Here is a 25657-nt window from a genome sequence, read left to right on the forward strand (position 1 = left end):
CTTTGGCAAGGTATTGCCTGGCAAAACAGGGACTCAGTGTCCTTGGGGCTTTTCCAAAAGCAGGGTCTCTGACAAATCTGCCATGATGCCCTGATGGGCCACTGATGCCTCATGACTTCTGTCTCTCCCACTGGCCCACCAGCACCAGGCGGCCCAGGCCCTCCACCTGACGAACGCTCAGCAGCAGTCAGCCCTCTACCATGCCGGCCTGGCGCCCACCCCTCCCTCCATGACCCCCGGATCCAACACCCAGTCGCCACAGAGCAGCTTTCCAACAGCACAACAGACCGTCTTTGCCATCCATCCTTCCCATGTCCAACCGGCCTACACCAACCCACCACACATGGCCCACATGCCCCAGGTAAGGAGAATGCCCCAGTGGCTCTGGGGAGAGGCGGTTCTCTAGAACGGTGGGCTAGGAACCAAGCAGAGCAATCCCAAGTGACAGTGACATGGGGTTGCCTTTGGAGGTGGGGGTCTGTTGGAAGCATTGTGGGAGGGACCCTGGCGGTGGCAGCCGGGCTTTGGAGTTTGCAGCAATACCTTCCATTCAGGCTTGGATGTCATCTTACACCTGAAATATTTGGGAAGGAATGGGTTGTCCTGCCCTTCTAGGGGCCCAGAGTGCTTCAGAGAAAGGGGCCTTCTTCAAAGATGGCTTGATCAATATCCTTTGTCCTCTAAGCATAACCCAGAGGAAATTGTAATCTGTCTGCCTTGCTGGCCCCTACAAAGGTAGAGATTGGCCCCCAAATCCTCTGCAAAGCAGGATGAAAAGAGAAACCATGCACCGGCTGAATGGGAAAGACTGGCCCCCAGCCACCTTGAAAAAGGACTTCTAAATGTGTTTTGTTTGTTTCATTTGACATCTTAGCCTGGGGGATGTGCTAAAAACATAGCGGAAGTGCCCCCACCTTACCTTTTGAGGGGCAGGCTCATAGCTGTTGGCCACCCCTGGGCTTGCCTGAAGGATTTGCTCTGATGGTAGGGTTCTTTCATGGGCTGGAAATCTGGAGCAAGGTTTTCCAGGTGGTTGGTGGCAGGTGCCACCTTAGGAATGCCATGGTAAATGAGAGGAATCCTTTATGGGGATGGTAAATGTGTAGCCACAGGTAAGTGGATCCTTTGAGTACGGGAAATATCTTCTGCTGGGCAAACTGAAACTTCCTTCTAACCATATGACACGAGCTTTGCTTGCTGATATTGGGGCCATTTCTCTTTTTCTTGATTCAAATGGGGCAGGAGGCTTCTCTGCTCTCTGCTGCTTTTGTGGAGGTTTGCTCTTCCTTTCTCTTACCTTCAGCGGCCAGTTCTTGCTCTGTTTCCCTTGGGAAATCTGCCTGTCCAGAAGCCCAGAGGGCAAGGGCTTTGGACTTGGGCCCTGCGCTGAACGGGGCCCATGTGAGGCGGGCGCCTGAGTGCTGTGGTGGGGCCTCCCCTGACCTCGGCAGGGCTCCCTCCTTGCGGCCTTGCAACTAAAGAGCTCTTTGTTTCAGGCCCATGTGCAGTCGGGGATGGCTCCGTCTCATCCAACTGCCCAGGCTCCAATGATGCTCATGACGACCCAGCCGCCACCCGGTGGGGCCCAAGCTGCCATTGCGCAAAGTGCACTACAGCACATTCCAGTTTCGACAGCAACACACTTCCCCTATATGACGCACCCTTCAGGTGAGAGGAGTGCATGCGCCAGGGAGGTTGCGAGGCCGCCAGGAGAGAAGCCTGGCCAGGGCCCAAGATGAGTCTGTGTGGCTCCAGAGTAAAGTGAAGGGCAAGGAGCAAGTCCCCCCAGAGCGTTGTGGTTGGCCAGGGTCCCCCCTTGAGATGAAGGGGAGGGTTGCTTCCTTGAGATGGAGGACAAGGAGTCACCACCTCCCTGGTTTCTTGGAAGGGCCAAACCTACCTTGGTTTTCTATGGCAATCAAGGGGACACTAGCTGTGGCTCTCTGAGAGTGTCCTCCTCCTGGGGAGGCTTGTGTTGCCCTTGGGCCTTTGCTCTGCCTCCAAGCCTTGCCTTGCTGCTCTTCTTGCTCTGCGCTGGTGGTGGTGAGGGTGAAGCAGCTGTTCTCCTGACTCCCTTTTCGTACCTCTTCTCCCCCAAACTTTAGGGAATGAGAGGAGGCTTGGGAGGAACAGAATTGGTTTCCTTGGTCTTAATGTCAATTGTAGCAGCAGCCAGGACGCCTCTTACAGCTGGGTTTCTGGGCTTTGAAGGGATTGTTCTCAGTCTCCAACCTGTTCTCTCCTCCTGATTCCCCACCCCTTTTTTTTCTTTACAGTACAAACCCACCATCAACAGCAGTTGTAAAGCCGACCTGGAGTAACTGTGAGGCTGGATCCCTCTTTCTTTTTTTTAGGCAAAATGCCATATGCTTCTGCCAACCTTGGAAGCACAGAAACAAAACAAAAAAAAAACCCTAGCATTTCTCTCTCTTTTTTGGTTTGTTTTATGAGGGGGGGGGGAGTGTAACATCAGAAAGGAATGCTCACAATACACACTTCAGTAGGAGAAATTTGGACTCAGAGAAAGGCATGTTAGAACCCTTGGGAACAAACAATTTCATTATTCCATACGTTGTGTCAACAAAAAAAATTGCAAAACACAAAACCTTCACCCCAGGCCCCAGTTCCGCTTGCAGAAAAACTGGAAAAGCTATTTATTTTTTAAAACATCCCTTTCAATGTTATAAATTCATCAGCTAGAGAAAGACTTACTGAGAGTGATTTCTTGCTGCTATTCTCACTTTAAAAAAAGATCAAAAATTGAGACGTAAAAAAATTCCTTTTACTTCTAACTAAACTTGAAAGAGGTTTGGAAAAAGTAAACTCTAATCGTCAAACAGATACGGATTTATTATTTATAAAATCATGTTTGATGAGGGGGAAACGGCTGTCGCAAGGCAGTGGGGTAACTTTTAAGTTAAGAGGAAACTTTTACTTTGTAGATAATATAAAATAAAAACTTCAAAAAAAATTAAAAATAAAAAAGTTTTAAAAACTGACCTTTCTTTTTGGCGAGTGTTTGTTGCCTCTGTTCCTTTTTCCTTCTTCCCAGTTCAATGCTGTTTAGAAATTTAGAAATGGCGTGGCACATAGAGGAAGCAACTGCATTTGGTTGGACAAGAGATGAGAGCTCCACTGGTAATGGACTTAGCCTTTAAAATACATACTTTACAAGGCGTACTTAAAGTATTGTAAGGAAAATGAGGGTGGGAATAGAAAAGAATCCTCAGGGACACACCAGTACATTTTAAACAATTTCATTTACTGCATGAGATCTGTATACATATTTTTGCAATACTTAATAACTTACATGTACAGTACATACAGAGACAAAATATAGAACAGTTCTACTATACAAGAGCAGGAAAGGCTTCAAAAGAACACACAGTTTTCTTTAACATTCTATTTGGGAGATCAAGTGGTGGAACCTATAAATGGTGTCTTGTCTATAGAGGTACATTTGCTCAATGTGAAAAAAGTGGAGACTCTAGGGAAGGCTTTAGCATCTAGGCGCCTGAGCCAACTTCAGAGGACAAATTGGGAGCCCCAATCTTTTGAACACAGGAGTTTTGCTCAAATCAAAGTATGTGGCATGCCCCTGAATGTATCTGCCTTACCCCTGGAAGGCCTTCCTTGCCCCATTGTGCTTGGGAACTGAGAAACCAGAGCATGAAAAACATACTTCATGGCTGACCCATGTTCCTAAGGGATTATAAACCACAGAAGTACCTTGGCCAATGTATGAAGTTTTGCACTACAAAGTGCTGAAGGCTTGGCCTCCCCACTGTAACGTTGAGAACTCTGAGGCTATTTCTGTTGGCAGAGTGAAATGGTACTCTCAAAGCAAGGTGATCTCTGGCCGTTCCAGAGCATATGTAGCGTCTTGTAAGTTGCTCAGAAAGTTGAAAGAAGGCACGGAATTCTTGCAAAAGCCTTAGCCTTGTTCCTGTGTTAAGGAATTCCAGCTTGGGCTGACTTACTGCTGTCGAATATTCCAACTTTTCTCTTGCCTTCCTAAGGGATTATGAGAGTCATATTCCGTTAGGAAGGATGGTGGCAAGTTGGCAAAATGGCTATTCCAGAGCATATGTAGCTTCTTATAATCTACTGAAGAGAACTGAAAGAAGGCACGGAATTCTTGAAATAGCCTAACCCCAATTCCAACTTGGGCTGACGTACTGCTGTCCAGTGTGGCACGTAGAAAACACCATATGTGCAAATTTACAGGGACCATGATGATGAATAGTAGTTTCTCATTCCACAACTCATTTTTAAAGAAGGCACATTGGATTATGGTAGGGATTAAGAACTTCTTAACCTCTCCCCTTCTTTCATGGGTCTTGGGGCAAATTGGCCCCCGCTTTCCCACCAGGCAACAAAGATTTCTCACATATGTGCCTCCGGTTTGTTTTTTATTTTTCTGGCTGATGACTGTAGTCCTGTAAAGCTGCATCTAATGAAGTTGGCAAACAAGCTGACTTCTAGAAATGCTTTTGAACACACTGAAAAGAAAACTCTAGAGTCCCCTGTAGCAAGTTGACCACAAAGAGTTGGCCTAGTGTTTGCAAAGCACTAAGGCTTGGAAAGAGACACCAGTGGGTTTTTGGATGTTTACCATGATGCCAGGCCCTGCAAGGCATGCCAGAGCAGGGAGCTGGTTGTATTCTAAGCAATTTGGGGGGGGGGGGGGGGGGCTGGGTGCCAACCTGTAATTGTGTTGCTTCAAGTGATCACCTGTGAAATTGCACCAAAGGGTTAGCCTGCCCACAGCACACTTACAAAAATGTCTCTCTACAGCTCTAGACCACTGGTCCTCCACCTCTAGTTCTCCAGGTATTTTGGACTTCAGCTAGTAAGTTGGCTGGGACTTCTGGGAGTTAAGAGTCCAAAACACCTGAAAGACCAACGGCTGAGAACCACGGGTCTAGACAGTTTGGAAGGTGCAGTGTGCAGGTGCAGGAGAAGCCATTTGTGATTCACAGAGGCCACAAAGAAGAATTTATCCTGCATGTCCCTGTTGAAAGAAGAGTTCTGTCCTGTTTCTGCAAAAAGGAGTTAGTGTACTCCTGTCTTTCTCCTCCTCCTGCCTTCTCATCTAGAGGCCTGAGCTTGTAGCTCAAGTTGTTTTCCAGTCAGTCAGTTGCATGTAAACACAAAAATGTGGATAAAGTGAAAGAAGGTCAGCCATGTTTATTTTTGGAAGGGCAGTGCAGTTGTATGCCTCTCCTGAACACGGCATGTTGTGCTTGGTGAGAGGCTAGCAAAGGAATCAGGCTAGGCTAGGCAAAGTTTGGCAGCCTGAGTCTGGTGTGGAACGAAGTCATTCTGTAGCAGGAAAATGCAGCCCCGAGTTAAAAGCCAGAAGCTGCCTGAGCCTTGCCCTACTCGTCTTTGGGCCAAAGGGTGCTTCCTTCCTCTAAAAGAGGCAACCAGCCTGGTTGGCACTTGTGTAGGCACTTGGAGCTTAGCCTGACTGTGCTTGGGGAGCACATGGTTTCAGGTCCCTGCAGGCAAGGAAGCCACCGCAGTGGGTTTAAATCAATGTTATTTTTTAAATAAAGGTTTTCAGCGACACAGGAAGTTCCAAGGGTGCAGCTTCAAAATCTGTGATGAAAATATCTTTGCCCAGCAGAGGCTGCTCTCTTCTCACACAGTTTCAGCTTGATCCATTTTAACACCAAGATGTGAGGAATATGGCTGCTTTCAGCTGGAGTGAGGCACAAGACCACCTCAGAGGTTGAGAGGGGCTGATTTTGAAAATGCCCTGGTTTGGAGGCAGAAGGTATGCAGCCTAGGGATACACTAGTGTCTTTAGGTAAAGAGCAATAACTGAAATGTTTAAAGTGCCTACTTACTCCTGTCTTCAAAAGAAGGGGTATGAGCCAACTGTTGTTGGAAATAACCACACTTTGTAAAGGTAAAATATATGTAAAAAATAATAAAGCCAGTCAGGGTGAGCTTACTTCAAGGAGGCAGAATGCAGAAGAGTGTATGTTGTCTTGAAAGCATTTGAGCCCTCCTTTAGTCACCCAGCACCTCCAGCTCAAAGGACGGCATTAGCTAGGGCTAAGAAGTCCAGCCCTGCCTGAGCTTCTGGACTCCAACTCCCATAAGCCTCAGACCAGTGCTGATGAGAGTTGCAGTGCAAGGGCACAGGTTCTCATGTTGAGTAAGGCCATTTCCTACACACTTCGACATAGTCACAGAACTGCAGGTCCCTTTGCCCTGTGCAGTTTGACCTGTATCCTTTTGTGTAGTGAAGCTGCATGGTTGCATATCCTCAAGGGTGAGGGGGGGGGTGCAATTTCTGGAAAGGCACTGAGGGAGCAGAGGCTGCTTGGAGCTCAGCCCACAAAAGAGATGTTTAGTGTTTGGCTCTTCAAGATCATTGAGGGATCAGATGGGTTTCTGCTGTGTGCTGTTTCAGCAATAGGCTGTTTCTAGTCATGTAACTCTGCCTAACACAAACTTAATCAAACACAACACTTTATAATAATCCACAAAACAGGCAAGAAAGTGGCTCTGCTCAACAAGAATTCAACAACATGAACACTGGGGAACCAGAAAGAGAGGAGCAGATCTGTTTGTGTCAGTAACGGCAACCAGTTTGACCTGTTTCCTTCCACGTTTCACTATCCAGCCCCTCTCCTCCGAGGAGGAATGGGATTAGAGGAAGAGACAAAGTCAATCAACTGCAGAGCATTGTATGTACCTGGAACAAAGAAACTCAAAGCAAAGGGAAAGCCATGTGCAAAACCGATACGAGACCAAGGCAACAACAAATGGCACTTTAACAGACTGAATCAGAGTCACAGCGCTATCCCAACAACCTACTGTACAAATCACAGAGTAAACAGAGCTGCAAGGGATACACACATTTTCAGGGGCCCTCCCAAACATGTTGCCAACAGAGTTTTGTGCAAAAGCAGGTGCCCGCCCTGGATAGCAGGTCAGACAGAGGTGTACTGGTTGCTAACCGCCCGCAGGTGTCCCCTCCCTTGGGCCTGGGCTGTGGCCGGGGCCTGGGCCTGGGTTTGGGCCTGGGTGTCATTGTCCCACACGCGGGTGGGGAGTGGGGCAAGGTGGGAGGAGGCCAGGATGCTGCGGGCCAGCTCTTCCGGAGGCGGCACCAGGTGGAAAATCTGCTCCCCCGAGGAATTGCGGCGGAGGTTGTCAGACAGGCGGATCCGGGGGCAGTGGGAGAGGTTCATCGGGAAAAGGCTGAAATCCGGTTGGCGCTGGCGGACAAAGGGGACGAAGGGCACAGGGCTGCTGGGGCCTGCTGTGACAGCAAAGAGAGGGGGGAAAACCAAGGGAATGAGTCGGGCTGTCCTGAGCCGGTTCTGTGAGCAAGGTAAGGGCAGGGCAAACTCCCTTCTTAGCAGGCCCCCCAAGGCTGGCACGCAACCAAGAGAACCACACCATCACCTTGTGGTGCGGAAGGTTGAGGCACTCCATCATACAATTTGCCCTGTCCCCAACACCTGTGGAGCACAAGTTGCCTTCTGCTATCTGTAGCTATTGTTGACCTACCAGCCCCAAAGGAAATTGAGAGCCAGCCCTATTTTACGCTGCCTGGTCCTTTTGTTGCATTCCCCCAAAACTGTGAGAGCAAAGCCATTCATTAGTGTGATGCAATGTCTCTACAAAGCAATAAGCACCTAAGCAAAAAAAGAAAAAAGAAAAAAAAAGCAGGCTTTCATGCGATTAAACACAAAACATGTGCACATGCTCACACCTACTTTTCTAGAGCCAGTTCAGCAGATAGAAGCTTCTACTTTCATTCCACAGTGAAAAGGAGAGAAAAATAGAAGGCAGAGAAAGACACATACCCCCTCCCCAGTAGCAAAGGTTCTGATCTGAGACCTTTCTTTTTCTTCAAGCAGGCAAAAGTTCGCCAACTTCAACTTTTGCTTTAGAGATACACTGGTTACACTGTCTTGCTTGAATTTTAACACTGATTTTTGGAAACAGGTTTGATAGTAATCATATACATGGTCCAGAGGGCAATGCCACTGGGCAACCTGACATAACTACATAGTGCTTCTAAGCAGAAGGTTTGGCTTTTGGAGATCTCATTCCAGGAAGGATTGAAAGACAAAACCTCCACCCAAGGACACAGGGGCACCCCAAGGTGTTCTTGATTAATGTCTAATTTGGTCACTGACTCCTGACACAAAGGGAGGAATCACATACAGTTTGTTTTCTCAGCTTGTGCTCCTAAAACTAAGCAAGGCTACAGATGCTCCGGTGCTTCAGGCAGACCAAGCAGCCCCCAGCAGCCCCCTTACCTTGCGCAGATGAGGCAACCATCACGTAACTGGACAGCTGCACATTACAGGTAGTGCCTGACTCCAAGGGGATGGGCCAGCGCTGAAAGTGGTGCAGCATGTCCACGATGGAGGAGAAGTGCAAGTGCTGGACGCGACACTGGCCCCTCTCAGTCAGCGAAAGGCGGAGGTGCTGCCAGGGCAAAAAAGGAAGGGGTGCCTTCATAGCAGAGCACCTCTGTGGCACATGCCTTTTCCCCTGCAGTCAAGTCCCACAGCTGAGCGCCCCAGCTTTGAAAACAGGCAGGCAGGCAGACAGGCAGGGAAATCAGAAGAGCCATTTTGGAAATGCTATTCTACCTCCCAACACTACAGGCTACAGATCCACTGTTTTAAGAAATATGGGTTGCTTACCTGTAACCATGTTTCCTCTAGTGGTACCTGTGAAATCCACACATATAGGTTTTCTGCGCCTGCGCACAGTTTCGGAACCTTCTGGAATTTTAAAATACTTTTTGGCAGTAGCACTGCCCATTCTCCCCTGATAGTATAAATAGCCAGTAGGCGGGGCTGCCAGCCAGTTCCTTGGCCACAGGAAAGCAACCCAGGATACCGGAGCATGACGTCCAGCGGGGAGGATGGGCGGGTTGTGTGGATTTCACAGGTACCACTAGAGGAAACACGGTTACAGGTAAGCAACCCATATTTCCTCTGCGTGGTCCTGTGAAATGTGCACATATGGGTGACTAGCAAGCTACTAACCTTGGAGGTGGGCATCATGCCACACACGAAAACAGAACCGCTCTCCCAAAGGCAGCGTCTCTTCTGGATAGGGCATCCACCTTGTAATGGCTGACAAAGGTGGAAGGGTTCACCCAGGTAGCCGCACGGCAGATGTCCTCCAGAGGCACTCCTTTGAGTAATGCCTGTGACGTGGCCAAGGATCTTGTTGAGTGAGCTTTCAGGATAGGAAGACGATCACGCCCTGACAGTTGGTATGCCAGTCGGATGGTGGCAACAATCCACGAAGACAGCCTCTGGGGAGTAACCGGTAAACCGAGGACGTCATTCCTGTACTTGAGGAACAGTCGTGGAGAAATTCTATGAGTTCGGGTTCGATCGACATAGAAGGCAAGTGCCCTCCTGGCATCTAGCGTATGCAATGTCCATTCAAGTGGGGTTGACAGATTTTGGAAGAAAGCCGGCAAAACAATGTCCTGAGAAAGGTAGAACCTTGAGACCACCTTCGGCAAAAAGGAGATGTCTGGACGAAGAACAGCTTTATCAGCATGAACTCGCAAGTAAGGTGTGTCCACTCTGAGAGCACAGATCTCACTCTCCTTGCAGAGGTTATATCAATGAGAAAAGCCGTCTTCCATGACAGATGTTGGAGATCAGTTGATGCTAAAGGCTCAAATAGTGGTTTGGGAAGCTGTGACAAGACCAGCTCTAGGCTCCATGCAGGCACCAGAGGGTGCGCTGGGGGAAACATGTTCTTATGCCCCCTCAAAAACAATTTGATGAGTGGTTGCTCAAAACAAGAAGGCAAGCCTGATTTACACTGGTACCATGAAATGGCTGCGAGATAGCATTTTATGGAAGAATTGGAGAAGCCTCTATTCGAGAGATGCATAAGAAAGTCCAAAATCACCGGGACAGGGGCTGAGGATGGTTCCTGTCCCTTCTGTCTCACAAAGGAAGAGAAGCATTGCCATTTGTATTTGTAAGATTTCTTTGTAGATGCTTTGTGAGCAGCTTCCAATACTGATCTCACAGAATGGGAGAGCTTCGAGTAGGCTGAATCCTCCAGGCTGTCAGACGTAGGGTGCAGGCATCGGGAGGACGAACTTGTCCGTTGTGAGTCGTGAGAATGTCTGGCGTGAATGGAAGTCGCTGGAACTCGTGAGCGGCATGGACCAATGGGCCGAACCATGGCTGCCGAGGCCACCATGAGATCAGGAGAATGCAGTCTGCTTTGTCTGCTAGCAACTTTGACAGAACCCTCGGGATCAGAGGTAGAGGTGGGAAGGCATACATCAGAGCCGGGGCCCAGGAGTATAGAAACGTGTCGCCCAGGCAGCCTGGTGGATGGCCCTTTGCGTGTTGTGCGCAGAATTGGGCGCACTGCGTGTTCTCTGATGTTGCAAACAAGTCCACGGCCGGCGTTCCCCATAACTTGAAAATGGAGCGTAGGGATTCTGGATTCACTCGCCACTCGTGGCAGGAGTTCGGTGATCTGCTCAGTGTGTCTGCCAGAGAATTCTCTTCACCAGGCACGTGAAGAGTGAGGAGGTGGATGTTCCACAAGATGCACCAGTCCCAGATGTGCATGGTAAGGTGGATCAGTTTTCGGGACCGAGTCCCTCACTGCTTGTTGATGTAAAATTTTGTTGTGGTGTTGTCTGTCAGGAGGCGGACTACATGACCAGACAGGGAGTTCGAACGACCTGAGAGCCTTTTGAACAGCCAGCATCTCCAGGTAATTGATGTGATGCTGAGATTCCTCTGGAGACCACTTGCCCTGCACCGTCAGGTTGCCGAGATGGGCTCCCCAGCCGGACAGGGATGCATCCGTGGTAAGCGTCTTGGTTGGGTGCTGCTGACGAAATGGCATCCCTCTCTGGACATTGTGTCTGTGCGTCCACCAGGAGAGTGATGCTCGAACGTGCGGAAGAACCATCAGGAGCTTCTTTGGTGAGTCCCTTAGTACGTCAAACACTTGAAGCAACCACATCTGCAAGGGGAGCATTTGAAGTCTCGCGAATGGTGTCAAGGCCATAGTGGAAGCAAAGTGACCTAGAAGTGAGTGTATTTGTCTGGCATGAGGGCGCGTGCGGACGACTTGAATGAGGGACCTTAAGGCCCTGAAGCGGTCTTCTGGGAGAAAAGCCCTTTCTTGTACAGAGTCAATGATGGTGCCAATAAACTTGATGGATTGGGTAGGCTCCAGATGGGATTTGTCCCAATTTACTACTAGTCCAAGATCCTGAAGAAGAGACAAAGTAGTATTGATGTCAGTCAGAAGCCTCCGTCAGGAGCTAGAAACAATCAGCCGATCATCAATGTAAGGGTAAATAAAAACGCCCACCTGGCGGAGATGTGTGGCAACAACTGCCAAACATTTAGTAAAAACTCTGGGGGCAATACACAAGCCAAACAGAAGTGAGTTGAAACAGTAGCATTGGTGTCCAACCTGAAAACTAAGGAATCTGCGATGAGACCGTCTTAATCCGATGTGGAAGTAAGCATCTTTAAGATCCACCATGGCAAACCAAGCCCCTCTGCTAATTAGGGCCAAAATCATAGTCAGTGTAACCATGTGGAATTTGCGGGGTTTAATGTGTCGGTTCAGGCCCCATAGATCTAGGTTGGGCAGCAAGCCCCCACCCCTCTTGGGGACTAGGAAGTATCTAGCGAAGAAGCACTGATGGATGTCCGCAGGTTTCAAACGGCGTATGGCCCCTTTCTGGAGAAGAGCCTGGATCTCTTCGACGACGGGGGTGGAGGTGGGGTTACCCTGCGGTGTCCCACCGGAGGTAAAGATGTAAACTCAATTGCATATCCTCTTCTCACAGCGTCGAGGACCCACTCGTCCGTGGTTATCTGGCACCTGGCGTCGATGTAGGACGCGAGACGGTCCATGAAGGTAGGTTGTGGTAGGGAAACATCGTAGGTTGGGGAAGGGGTGCAGTTGGGATAATCAACTTGGACAGGTTGGATGGGGAGAACCGCTGTTACATCGTGGTATAGTGCTAAACTTGGCGCCTCGAGGCATAGGGTTGCCTGCCCCTACCTTGCTGGTGGCTCCTGGCCAGAGGTGGAGGTGATCTCCTAGCAGAAGGCGGTTGGGTAGCTGGTCTCGCCCTTGGTCCTGCCGAGGTTGGGCTAGGACGTCTCCAATAGTATGGAGTGAAAGCTGGCCAACGTTGTCTAGGTTGGTTAGTAAACAGTGACGGGAGGCCGAACCTATGGGCCATCTGACGCATCTTGTGCGTGCGTTCCAGGTTGGTATTGGTATCAGGGTTAAACAGCCCCGCCTCATGCATTGGGAGGTCTTCTATGGTGGTTCGTGCAGACTGTGATAGGCCTGAAGAACATAGCCACGTGTGGTGGCGCAAGGCTACTGGAGCAGAAAAGAGCTTACCTGATGTATTGGCAGTATGTTTCGCCAGATCATTCTACAGGCCTGCTAATTGCATAGCCTCTTGTTTGTAGGTTTTAGCCAGTCTGAGCTCCTCAGGAGGAAGGTGATCGAGCAATGGGGCAATTTTGTCCCAAATGAAGCAGTGATAAGCTCCCATGTAGGCACCATAGTGTGCCATCCTCGCAAAAAGTCCTGCAGCAGTGTATATTTTGCGCCCCATGCCATCCAGTTTCTTGCCCTGTTTGTCTGCTGGGGTGTTGTGAGAGCGCTGTGCTGGACATGGTTGGGAGATGTCCACGACCACTGAATTTGGCTTAGGGTGTTTACTTAGCCACTCTGCTGAAGTCATATCCAAATGGTAGAGATTTTCAGCCTTTCTGCTGGTGGGTGGTACCGAAGAGGGAGCCATTCCCGGTGCCTTAATAAGCTGAAGTAGGTAAGGCAAGAGAGGCAGTGGGGCCACTGCTGGCGATTGCTGCTGGTCATGAGAAAAAACAGGATAATCAACAGGTGTGGCCACTTGCGGAGTTTGAAGTTTCAGTGCCTTCGCCAGGCAATTAATGAGGGAGGAGAAGGTACTCAACTCCTCGAGAGAAGTAGGGTCATCTTCAACTGTCCCTTCAGGGAGGGAAGCAACCAAAGCATTGCCATCTGAATCCGAGCCGGTCTCGGTACCGAGAGCGTCCCCGGGATGGAGGTTTTGGGCTTCTGGGTCCAAGCTGCGTTTCAGAGTTCGACCCCCCGACAATTCGGGGGGGCGGGGTTGAGGGCTCCTCTAGTAATCGAAGCTTCCCCTCTAGACATTGAAGCTTCCCTCTCCAGGGAAGGGGTAGGATGAGTAGGTTGGTGCATGTTTTCCGCTGCCTGAGAAGTGGATGAGGCCATAAAGTTTATCTCTGGGGGTGGTGAAGTCACCCCCAATGGCTCTGGCTGCGCCAAGGGAAGAGACTGTTCTTCAGAGTCTCGGCCTTGGGAGGCATTATTAGAGGATGTAGTGGGGGGAGGGAGAAAGCACCCCGTTCAGCCAGCACAAGTTGGGCTTGCCCCTTTTCTTTTCCCGCTTTCTTAGAGAGTTGAGCGGCTTTAGCGGAGGAAGGAGCACTCAACTTGGATTTCTTTGGCTTGGCGGGCTTAGCCAATGGAGGCGCGCCATGCGCTCCCGCTTCCAGAACTGCAGGTAAGTCAGACCCCGGGGGACTGGGGGCAGTTGAGGTGGAAGGGGGTTCGGAGGACGCCCTCTTAGCGATTTTGGATGGTGGCGGCTGGAGGGCTTGCTCATAAAGGAGGGCTTTAAGGTGGATTTGTCTGTGCTTGCGGGCTTGGGGGAGGGGTGAAATATTGGCAAATGGAGCATGCGTGCATCGCATGGCTCTCCCCCAGGCATAGCAGGCAGACAGGGTGGGCGTCTGTATCTGGGTATTTTTCCCCGCATTGGGAACACTTTTTGAAGACGGTCGCTATTTTGGTTGATAGAGAGGAGGCAGATACAGGCCTGAGAATAGTCAAAACTGTCCGTAGTCAGCCAGCGGGAGCAAACAGAATCCAAATCGGTAGGCAAGAATAGTCAAAACATGTAAAAAAAAGAACGAGCTAGTCACTAATAGAGAGGTTCCCTAACTGCTGCTTCTCACGGTGGAAAGAAGGAACTGGCAGCCCCGCCTACTGGCTATTTATACTATCAGGGGAGAATGGGTGGTGCTACCGCCAAAAAAAATCTTTTAAAATTCCAGAAGGTTCCGAAACAGGCGCAGAAAACCCATATGTGTGCATTTCACAGGACCACGCAGAGGAAATTAGAAATCACTGAGGTGTTGTGTGGTTTCCAGGATGTATGGCCAGCATTTTCTCCTGATGTTTCACCTGCATCTGTGGCTGGCATCTTCAGAGGGTCCTCTGAATGCAGGCAAAACATCAGGAGAAAATGCTGCTGGAAACCAGTCATACAGCCCATTGATTTCAGCCATGAAAGCCTTTGACAATAAACTAGAATTCAGTGTTCTTGTTTTGCTCTTTTGGAAAGAGGCAGTAATGGATCACTAAACTGCCTCGTCCAGAGATCTTTTTTAGTGGTTTTTTTCCGATGAGGTGAAGAGGGTGTGTGTGCTAAACAGAAGCAAGTCTTGTGTTGCACTCAGTCCCCAGTCAACAGCATTTCCACCCCACCTTGGTTTTGGGAGCTCATTCCAACAAGCAGGACTGGAAATCTGGCTCCAGATTTAGAACTGGACTTCTTTGCCACTGCTATTCAGGTTTGGCATACCAAGAGCCAATAGTGGGGCTACCGCTGTTTTTACTGTGACACTTAGGATCCCCCGCAAGGCTTCTATGGGAGAACTCAGGCATGCTCACCTAGGCACACCTAGGCTTTAGACACATTTGTATGTGGCCAGGGAGAAAGAGCCTTCGTGAGTAGAAGTGCCTTACCTTGGCCCTTCCTTGGAAATTAAAAGTGAGGACATATTCTCCTCTGCGCGTTTCACTCTGCCGGATGAGGAAAACCCCATGTCCCTCAAGGCCTTGGAGCTGGACGAGTTGGGCCGCTTTGACTCGAGAAATGGGGCCATGGAACCAGGGGAAAGTGGCCAGGTGACGGTCCGGGGGGCTCGGTGGCATGGCAGCTGGGAAGAGAGGGGAACAGTCCTTCAGAGTGAGGCTTCCATCTTGCGTCCAACTCAAAAGCAGAAATCCAGGGTTGCTTCCCAAAAAAACCACAATGTATTTGCCCACAACCAATCCCACTTCAACCCATTTCCTCAAGGACATAAGAAGCAATGTGTTGAATCAGACTAAAGTTCACATTCATGGGCCAAGTCCCACTGCAAGAAGCTAAAGAAGTCACTGGCTCACAGTATTCATCCACCAAAGCCGTTTGCCCTATCTGAGGAGGGGGAGACCTCTGGAGCTCAGAGGATGAGCATGCAGCGTGCCCCCCAGGTTTCATCTCCTGAACAGGGCCATGCGACCAATGACAAAAGGCCTTCTGTTCCTGGAGATAGGCACTGCATTATAACATTGATCTAGATGGGCAAGCTGGATGGGTTCTAAAAGAGGTTCCCCCGAGTACTGGCATGGCTTTTTTTTTAGTTTTGAAAACATTATTTCCAAAACTCTCTAGATGATTAGAGGTAGCACTTTTCACAAGGCAGGGGCTCTTGAGAAGGATGCAAGTACCTTGGTTGAGCGAATCCGCACTGCTGCTGCTTGTGGGGCTCACAGTTGTAGTTGTAGTCCCTGAATGCGAATCTGAGGTGAGGTCTACATTGTCTCCCGTTGACCTAGAAAATAGAAGCATGTCTTAGAATCATAGAATCGGAAGAGACCTCGTGGGCCATCCAGTCCAACCCCTGCCAAGAAGCAGGAAAATTTCATTCAAAGCACCCCCGACAGATACACACTGGCACTAAGAACAAAGGAAGACCAATATGATCCAGAATGGCCGAGATTCAGAATCCAGTTTGCGCAGCCTAAATCTTCACATTACGTTTCTCACATCTGTCTGCACATTCAACTAATCAGTACAACTCATCCACAAGTGTCACATAACTCCATGAGCATAAAGACACACTCCTTTTTCTTGATGTAGCTAAAATACATCGGTTGGAAATCATAATCACAGTTATGAATGTGTAACCTACAGTTGCATATTTCTGGAGCGCTCAAAAGCTGGCACATACTAGTGAAGTCTCTGGAATAATCAAGTCCCCACATTACAGTATTATATGGCTTCAGGACCCTGCACACTCAGAAGTGACCTTGTGTCTGCATATTCAGGGTATCCTGGCATGAGAGGGTTTGTGGCTTGATTCAGTGCCAATGTTCAATACCTCCCAGGCCAAATTCCCAACACTTAACTTCCAGCTTTAGGTCAGAGATCATAAAACACCTCACATCTCAGGCAAATATGCATTTGCATTTACAAGGACTGCATACAATGTAGGGAACTTGTGGGACCCAGTGACTGACTTTGCAGTGAGATAAGGGCTCTGTGCTGCTACAGGGAAGGGCTGGCTTCAGTCTGGTGCCAGAGGCCATTGTGGCACAGGAAAGGTAATCCTCTGGCTAAGGAAGAGGCCTCTTAGGTAGTCCAAGTATGAAGAACTGCAACTCCATCACAGCACTCTCCAATCCTCAGTTATGGCCAGAGCTGGGTGAACTATAGCATTTTTTTTTAAAGGCAACCAAATGATCTCCCTTTGGCACCAGAAAACACAGGGCTCTGCAAGCTGCCTGCCTGCATCTCTCGCTCTGATTGTTCCTGAGAAGGGTGCAACTGCGCAATTCAGTGGTGTCCCACCTTTTTTTGGCCCTGTCCCCCCTGTGGGTTTAGAGACCCTGTCTCTAAAATCTGGATGTTCCACCACCCATGATGTATAATTCTTATTATTCAAAAAGGAGCCCCCGGTGGCGCAGTGGGTTAAACCCCTGTGCCGGCAGGACTGAAGACTGACAGGTCGCAGGTTCGAATCCGGGGAGAGGCGGATGAGCTCCCTCTATCAGCTCCAGCTCCTCATGTGGGGACATGAGAGAAGCCTCCCACAAGGATGATAAAAACATCGAATCATCCTGGCGTCCCCTGGGCAACGTCCTTGCAGATGGCCAATTCTCTCACACCAGAAGCGACTTACAGTTTCTCAAGTCGCTCCCGACACGACAAAAAAAAATATTCAAAAAGTTCACTCCTATTTATTCACGTAGAGAAAGTCTCAAAGGCCATTACCTTGGTCTAAACAAAGTTCCAAAAAACATGACATCCATGAAAGAGAAAAATAAAAGAACAAATGGATTTGTGTAATCTACCTCGAATTCAGGGTAACTGATGTATCCAACTTTATTGTGTGTCTTCGGTGAGAAGATGCAAAAATCTCCTCTTACCAGATGTTAATTTTCTTGCAGCTGATCATCTTTTTAAAAATTCATACAAAAATATTGTCTTACCTATGAAAGAAATAATTGTTTCTTCGCAGGCTGTGATGATGGAGGTCTTCAGTTTATTCCAATGTTCCTCAACATTTTCGGGGTGTTCTGTGGGTAGATGGTCCTTGAGTGCTGTTTGGAGAAGGGCTCGTTTGGAGGGCTCCTGAAGGGCTTGGGTGTTCATTTTCCGCCTTGTCTTCCTTCCTTGGAGTGTGTGTTTGGGGGCGATCTTGATAGCCATCGTGGATCGGATCAGCCTGTGGTCTGTCCAGGAGTCATTAGCACCTGTCAATGGCTCTTGTGAGAAGCACAACACGGAGGTCTCTGGTACATATAATTACATAGTCTAAGAGGTGCCAGTGCTTTGACCGGGGGTGCTTCCATGATGTCTTGAGCTTGTTTTTCTAGCAGAAGAACATTTTGGTGATGACAAGGTTGTGTTCCGCACATTCGGTGAGAAGCAGGATGCCATTCGAGTTGCTGTTTCCAACCTTGACTTTTCCTATGGTCCCTGGCCACAGATCAAAGTCTTGTCTGACTCTTGCATTAAAGTCCCCCAGGAGGAGGATTTTGTCCTCCTTAGGTATCTCGATAGGACGGTGTCCAGCTGACAGTAAAAAAAATTCCTTGATATCTTCATCAGCATAGTGTTAGTGCATCGGCACTTCATACATACACTTATATACTTATATAGGCACTTATAGGGATGTGTTATTGCCCCAACCTTATTTTCCATCTTCATCGCTATGATAATTTATCTTGTGGTTGGGAAGCTTCCCACCATAGTGGAAATCATCTATCAGACAGACAGCATGCTATTTAACCTCAGCAGACTGAAAGCCAAAACCAAGGTTACAACAACATCTGTTATAGAACTCCAGTATGCTGATGAAAATGTCGTCTGTGAGCATTCAGAAGAAGACCTATAAGCCACTCTAAACACCTTTGCAGAAGCATACAAGAAGCTCGGCCTGTCATTGAACATCGAGAAAACCAAAGTGCTCTTCCAGCAGTTACCAGCCAATCCATCTGCAATGCTAGAAATACAGCTTAATGGTGTAACATTAGAAAATGTTGACCATTTTCGCTACCTTGGCAGCCACCTCTCCACAAAAGTCAACATTGACACTGAAATACAACACCACCCGAGCTCTGCAAGTTCAGCATTTTTCTGAATAAAGCACAGAGTGTTTGAGGACCGGGACATCCGTAGGGACACCAAGGTCCTTGTTTATAAAGCTATTATCCTCCTAAACCTCCTAACCCTGCTATATGCTTGCGAGACATGGACGTCACATGCAACCCCTGGAACAATTCCATCAGTGTTGTCTCCAAAAAATCCTGCAAATCTCTTGGGAAGACAGGCGGACAAATGTTAGCATGCTGGAAGAAGCAAAGACCACCAGCATTGAAGCAATGGTCCTCCACTATCAACTCCGCTGGACCAGCCACGTTGCCCGAATGCCTGATCACCATCTCCCAAAGCAGTTACTCTACTCTGAACTCAAGAACGGAAAACATAATGTTGGAGGACAGGAATAAAGATTTAAAAATGGGCTCAAAGCCAACCTTAAAAACTGTGGCATAGACACTGAGAACTGGGAAGCCCTAGTCCTTGAGCGCTCTAGCTGGAGGTCAGCTGTGACCAGTAGTGCTGTAGAGTTTGAAGAGGCACGAATTGAGGGCGAAAGAGAGAAACTTGCCAAGAGGAAGGCGCATCAAGCCAACCCCGACCAGGACTGCATTCCACCTGGAAACTGATGCCCTCACTGCGGGAGAACATGCGGGTCAAGAATAGGGCTCTACAGTCACCTACGTACCCACCGCCAGGACACTGCACTTGGAGGACAATCTTACTCGGACAACGAGGGATCGCCTAAGTAAGTAAGTAGGTAAGTAATAATTGTGCTTTGGATTTTTTTCACGGATTTCTTGCTACATTTATATGCAGAACAGAAAGATATTTTATATATGTTGTATGGCTTGTAATGTTTAATAAGACACTGAGAGGGGTGGGGTGTTTGGGATGAAAGGGGTTTTCTGGGCTCCTGCACTCACTCTCCAGTTAACTCCTTCCTCTCTATGAGAAGGTTTTCCCCCTCTCCATTGTACATACTGATTTTAACTTTTAAAATTGTGTATGTTGCAATATATATATATATATATATATATATATTGCATATGAGGCCCCTAGAACCACAAGAAAGGCAAAAGAATTCAAAGTTAATAACTCATTTTTGAATTGCCCCCCTTAAAAATCAATTTGCAGAAACAGGGGAGTAACTGTTTAAGTCTGTACTTTACATGAAACTTTTGTGTAGAATTAATTCCATGTCAGCTTAAGCAAGCACACAGCTAGGGCCCAGTGGAAGGCTCGCTTGTACACCTGCCCCCGACTTCAAGTACTCCACTTCAAACCAAGGCCACATCTTTCCAAAAAGCCCAACAACAAAGGCCCCAGTCTGCAGAACGGTCCTCAACAAAGACCACAGCTCTGCCTTACCCTTGAGGGAGGCATTCTTTAATTTCAGATATCCACGAAGACAGCTGCTGCTCATCTCCGGCCTCCAAAATGATGTCCGCGGAGGTATTTACCTACAAGGCGGGGGCGAGGAAAGAGGAGAACATGAAGAACCTTTGGCAATAGAAAGGCCAAACAGCTGCCCTGCTCCTTCCTGAAGCGCACACACATACACAGGCACAGAGGGGGCAGGGCTTTTTAGATTCTCTAACTCCACAGGGCTTCCTTTGGGAACTTTTCTGAAGGCCCAGGAATTTCCACCCCACTTTCTAGCTTCCTGGGTGAAGTGTCCCTTTCCTGCCTCCAGCTGGGGAAGAGAGTCTAGGGCAGCCACCCGTCATTCAGTCCCAGCATCTTCATTTCAGGAGCTGGAGGAGAGAAGGCCCTTTGACAGTCAGTGCCAGTCAAGGTGGACAATCCAGAGGGTCCCACCATCTGACCCAAGGACCACAACTCCCAGAACTCCCACCAGCTGTACTCCAGAAGACTCATGTTCCCCAACTCTGGCATCAGACCATTTCCTCTTTCTATCTCTAGCCCTCATTAGAGTGACAATTCACCGCAAGAGACTCCCTATCCCCCGAATCTGGACATACTCCTGGAATCTGAGACTCTTTGAGTGGGAAGTAACTGCAAGGTCCATTCAGTTGAACCCCTGCCATACACAGTGGCACGGCACAGACTGATAATGCCCCCATTCCCTTCTCCATACCCTTCAGCCGCTCCTTACCTTGAGCACAAAGGTGCGTGCATTTTCAGGCATCTCCAGGTAAGTGCACCGTCGTACTTCTTGGATGGCCAAGCAGCTGGTTTGCCATTTTGGCTTTGAACTCTTTAGAGAAAGGGGAGAACAACAGCATTAGCACTCTGGCACACAATGGTCAATCCCTCTTGCGGGTACACATCCCAAAGAGCTGCAGCAATTCAGGTGATCATTGTTGGGTGCCTTCAAGTGGGATCTGACTTCTGGCCACCCGAAGGCTGGGATTTAATTGGCAAGAAGAAGTTCAGAAGAAGTTTAACCAAGGTCCCCCTCTGGGTTTCCCTGCCCGAGCAGGGATTCAAGATTCAAACCGCTACATTATACTGGCTCTGTAGTTGTAGTTGCAGTTGCTCAGCTTTGCCCGCCAGGTTTCTCTGTGCAGCACCAGCCAAGATCCGGAGGGCGGGGAGGCGGGGTTGCAGTGGTCTATAGAGATTCCATTCTTCTGACCAGGGCCCCCATCCCACAGTCAACAAATTTTGAATGCGTCCACCTGAGGGTGGGTGACTGGGACAGATTAGGGATTCTGTTAGTGTACCGTCCACCTCGCTGCACTACAGTCTCCCTGACTGAGCTAGCGGGGGTGGTCTCGGACCTGGCATTGGAGTCCCAGCGGCTGCTTGTGCTGGGGGACTTCAATGTCCATGCCGAGACCACCTTATCGGGAGCGGCTCAGGACTTCATGTCTGCCATGGCAACCATGGGGCTGTCCCAACAGGTATCTGCCCCACGCACAGTGCTGGACACACATTGGACTTGGTTTTCTGCCAGGGATGGGAGGAAGGTGGCGGTGTTGAGGAGTTATCCATCTCTCCGTTGCCATGGACCGACCACCACCTGGTCAGCTTTAGACTAACTGCGCCCCCTAACCTCTGCAGAGGTGGAGGACCCATTAAGTTGGTCCGCCCCAGGAGGCTTATGGATCCGGATGGATTCCTGACGGCTCTTGGGGAATTTCCCGCCGCCTCGGTTGGTGATCCTGTCGATGCCCTGGTCGCTCTCTGGAATGGGGAGATGGCTAGGGCAATAGACACGATCGCTCCAGAACGTCCCCTCTCAAGTAGCCGAGCTAAACCAGCTCCTTGGTTCACTGAGGAGCTGGCAGCATTGAAGCGAAAGAAGAGGGAACTAGAGAGCATGTGGCGTTCGAATCCGAGCGAGCCAAATCGAACACGGTTTGTGTCCTTTTTAAGGGCATATGCCGCGGCAATAAAAGCTGCAAAGAAGACTTTCTTTGCGGCTACTATTGCGTCTGCAAAGAACCGTCCGGCTGAACTGTTCCGAGTTGTCAGAGGCCTTTTAAAACCCACCATGCAGGATGGGTGCCCTGATGACTCGGCAGTTCGCTGTGAAGCCTTTGCTCAGTTCTTTGCAGACAAAGTCGTTTTGATCCGCTCTGGTCTGGATACCATAGTAACGGCAGTCTCTGAGGATGTAACACGAGCATCTGCTTGTCCAGTTTTGATGGATTCATTTCAATTGGTTCAATCCGAGGATGTGGACAAGGTGCTTGGAGGAATGAGAGCTACCACATGCATCCTAGACCCCTGCCCATCCTGGCTTCTGAAAGAGGCCAGAGGGGGATTGGCCGAGTGGGTGAAGGTGGTGGTTAAGGCCTCCCTTCGGGAAGGCAAAATTCCAGCCAGCTTAAAGCAAGCTGTAATAAAACCGCTGTTGAAAAAACCATCACTGGACCCCACTCAATTCGTCAACTTTCGGCCTGTTTCCAATCTCCCCTCTTTTGGGCAAAATCCTGGAACGTGTGGTGGCCTCACAACTCCAGGCATTCTTGGTAGACACGGATTATCTGGATCCGGCACAGTCTGGCTTTAGGCCGGGGCATGGTACCGAGACAGCCTTGGTCGCCTTAGTGGATGATCTGCGCCGGGAGCCTGACAGGAGGAGTGTGTCCCTGTTGGTGCTGCTGGACCTCTCAGCGGCCTTCGATACCGTCGACCACGGTATCATTCTGGGACGCCTCACGGGAATGGGTCTTGGAGGGACTGTTTTACAGTGGCTCCGCTCATTCCTTGAGGGCCGGTCTCAGAAGCTGTTACTGGGAGACTCCTGTTCAACCCCACAACCTTTGTCTTGTGGGGTTCCTCAGGGTTCAATACTGTCTCCCATGTTGTTTAACATCTACATGAAGCCGCTGGGTGAGATCATCCGGAGTTTCGGAGTGCGGTCATCTGTACGCGGATGATGTCCAACTCTGTCACTCCTTTCCACCTGCTACTAAGGAGGCTGTCGAGGTCCTGAACCGGTGCTTGGCCGCTGTGACGGTCTGGATGGGGGCGAACAAATTGAAATTGAATCCAGACAAGACAGAGGTACTCCTGGTCAGTCGTAAGGCCGAACAGGGTATAGGGTTACAGCCTGTGTTGGATGGGGTCGCACTCCCCCTGAAGACGCAGGTTCGCAGTTTGGGTGTGATCCTGGACTCATCGTTGAGCCTGGAACCCCAGGTTTCGGCGGTGACCAGGGGAACATTCGCACAGTTAAAACTCGTGCGCCAACTGCGCCCGTACCTTGGGAAGTCTGACTTGGCCACGGTAGTCCACGCTCTGGTTACATCCCGTTTAGACTACTGCAACGCTCTCTACGTGGGGTTGCCTTTGAAGACGGCCCGGAAGCTCCAATCCGTCCAACGCTCGGCAGCCATGATACTAACAGGAGCGGAGTGCAGGGAGCATACAACTCCTCTGCTGCACCAGCTCCACTGGCTGCCGATTTGCTACCGGGCTCAATTCAAAGTGCTGGCGTTGGCCTTTAAAGCCCTAAACGGTTCTGGCCCAACTTACCTATCCGAACGTATCTCGGCCTATCAGCCCACCAGGACCCTAAGATCTTCTGGGGGGGGCCCTACTCTCTATCCCGCCTGCTTCACAGGTGCAGCTGGCGGGGACGAGAGACAGGGCCTTTTCTGTGGTGGCCCCGCGGCTATGGAACGCCCTTCCCATGGAGGTAAGATCAGCTCCCTCATTGATGGTATTCAGGAAAAGACTAAAAACGTGGATGTTTGAGCAGGCGTTCGGTTAACTCAGTGCAATAAGTGTAATGATTGAAGGACTGGCAATCTGGACGACGAAACTGGATCACGATTTTAGTCAAGAGATGAATTGGATTGTTTATTGATATATGTATTGTGGATTATGTTTTTATGCTTTTAAACTGTATACTGTTGTTTGTTATAAGTTGTTGTAAACCGCGTTGAGTCGCCGGCTAGGCTGAGAAACGGCAGTATACAAGTATAGCAAATAAATAAATAAATAAAGTGCAATTGCCATGTAGAGTAAATACACCATTATAGCGCAGTAGACTTCCCCAACATGAACCTTCTAGGTGTGTTGTACTGCAGCTCCCATCATGGCACTCATGAGAACTGTGGTCCAGCACTGCATGGGACAATGGGAACAGCACCTATGCAGGGCCACAGATGGGGGATGCTGCCTTAACAGGGTTCTTACTAAGACCATACTAGGAAGTACGAGTATTTGGAAGGGCTGTGCAAAGCTCAAGTAGCTACTGGGATCCTCGAGTGGGGCTGGAGCACCTAGACACTTTGATGCAGAGACAGGGCTTGGAAGAAACAAGTCAGACCAACAGGGGAAAGGATCAGACTACATCAGCAGAAACAGGCTGCCCTGCCAAACCAGATGCCCAAGTATTGTTGAAGGTTTTCATGGCCGGAATCACTGGGTTGTTGTAGGTTTTTCAGGCTACATGGCCATTTTCTAGAAGCATTCTCTCCTGACATTTTACCTGCATCTATGGCAGGAATCCTCAGAGGTTGTGACCTCACAACCTCTGAGGATGCCTGCCATAGATGCAGGCGAAACGTCATGAGAGAATGCTTCTAGAACATGGCCGTATAGCCCAAAAAACCTACAACAATCCAGATGACCAAGTGCCCATGATGAGAGGAGGAGAAAACACACAACCTGACAAGAATCAAACACTAGAAAAGTCCACCCCCGCCCACCTGCACCCCCACCCCGTGCCTGTGTGGGGGTTTCCAAAGCTGTTTGCGGTCTCTTTGGTCCCCAGGACAACTTCCCTTTTCACTGGTTCCCTGAGACAGCAAGGAGAAGCAGGCCGCTGAGCAGCTTCCGCTCCTCAAAGTCCCAAGGCGCCACACTTTACTGACCCCTACCTCCCCAGAGCCGTCAGAAGAAACGCTTCTGTGACATTACTGGAACCGAGGAGGCCTTCTTTTAAAGAGAAACCCCAGCTTCCCACCTCCCTCTCAGAAAAAAAGAGAAAGAAACTGAATTGTGGACCAAGACATTTGGTCCAATACATTTGGATCAAGACTATCTCTGCCTCTGTTGCACGTCATATCTTGCCTTGGGCCCTAGCGTTTAAGACAGAGGAGCGCACATGCTTCCCACCCACCGCTACTGGCCTTATAATATGTCACTTGCAGAACATGGAAGGCCACAGAGTGCCAGTCTCCCTCTGTGCAACTTCCCGTTGACAGACTTCATTGTCACCAGTGAGCTGCTTGTTGTAAAAGAGAGGACTTGAAGGATGTTATTATGCCAGGCAACCTCAACCTGTAGCCTGCCAGCTGTTTGGGCCTCCAACTGCCAGAAGTCCTTGCCAGTTTGTAGTTAGGTATTCTGGAAGTTGAAGGCCCAAACAGCTGGAAGGACACAGTATATGGCATTATGGGACTATTTTAGTTTTACAGTCTAGCAACATTTCTGTGCCTGGATCAATTCAACATCAAGAAAAGGACTTCTGCAACATGTACATGTTACACGAAGTTTTTCTTAAAAAACAGAAAAGTTCCCAAAAAACCCAATACCTGGCCAACCAACTCTACCCAATTCCTGAGATTTACCTTTCTCAACTAAAAAGTGGAAAGTTGAGGGGAGATTTGAGAGCTCTCAGGATGTATCCTAGTAGCCAGAGGCAGAATTATGCCATCATCTGCTGAGATCTTGGTGGAACTCAGTGAAAGTAGTAATAACTTTGCATTTGGCCACAGGGACATGGTCAGACACTTCTCCCAACCCCGTTGCACCATCCCTGGGGTTTGG

The 25657-nt window shown here is 49.3% G+C and overlaps 2 protein-coding genes across 13 annotated transcripts in view; one reads left to right on the top strand and one right to left on the bottom strand.

Annotated features, from left to right (window-relative positions):
- The window catches only part of ATXN2 (ataxin 2), a 47137-nt gene extending 44138 nt beyond the window's left edge, over window positions 1–2999 (top strand). For 9 of the 10 annotated variants that reach the window (XM_060786044.2, XM_060786047.2, XM_060786046.2 and 6 more), the window contains 3 exons: window positions 143–361; window positions 1497–1668; window positions 2277–2999. In XM_060786044.2, the coding sequence (XP_060642027.2) occupies window positions 143–361; window positions 1497–1668; window positions 2277–2305 (420 nt within the window). In that variant the 3' untranslated portion in view covers window positions 2306–2999. The remainder of the gene's footprint in view (window positions 1–142; window positions 362–1496; window positions 1669–2276) is intronic. The other variant, XM_060786050.2, reaches the window with a different exon arrangement.
- Window positions 3000–3241: 242 nt separating this feature from the next.
- SH2B3 (SH2B adaptor protein 3) overlaps window positions 3242–25657 on the bottom strand; it is a 69263-nt gene continuing 46847 nt past the window's right edge. For 2 of the 3 annotated variants that reach the window (XM_060786054.2, XM_067473087.1), the window contains 6 exons: window positions 20580–20681; window positions 19832–19923; window positions 15586–15689; window positions 14839–15032; window positions 8292–8463; window positions 3242–7282 (listed from right to left, as the gene is read on the bottom strand). In XM_060786054.2, coding sequence (XP_060642037.2) covers window positions 6951–7282; window positions 8292–8463; window positions 14839–15032; window positions 15586–15689; window positions 19832–19923; window positions 20580–20681 — 996 coding nt within the window. In that variant the 3' untranslated portion in view covers window positions 3242–6950. The remainder of the gene's footprint in view (window positions 7283–8291; window positions 8464–14838; window positions 15033–15585; window positions 15690–19831; window positions 19924–20579; window positions 20682–25657) is intronic. The other variant, XM_060786055.2, reaches the window with a different exon arrangement.

Source organism: Anolis sagrei, chromosome X, assembly GCF_037176765.1.
Source record: "Anolis sagrei isolate rAnoSag1 chromosome X, rAnoSag1.mat, whole genome shotgun sequence".
Classification (NCBI taxonomy): Eukaryota; Metazoa; Chordata; class Lepidosauria; order Squamata; family Dactyloidae; genus Anolis; species Anolis sagrei.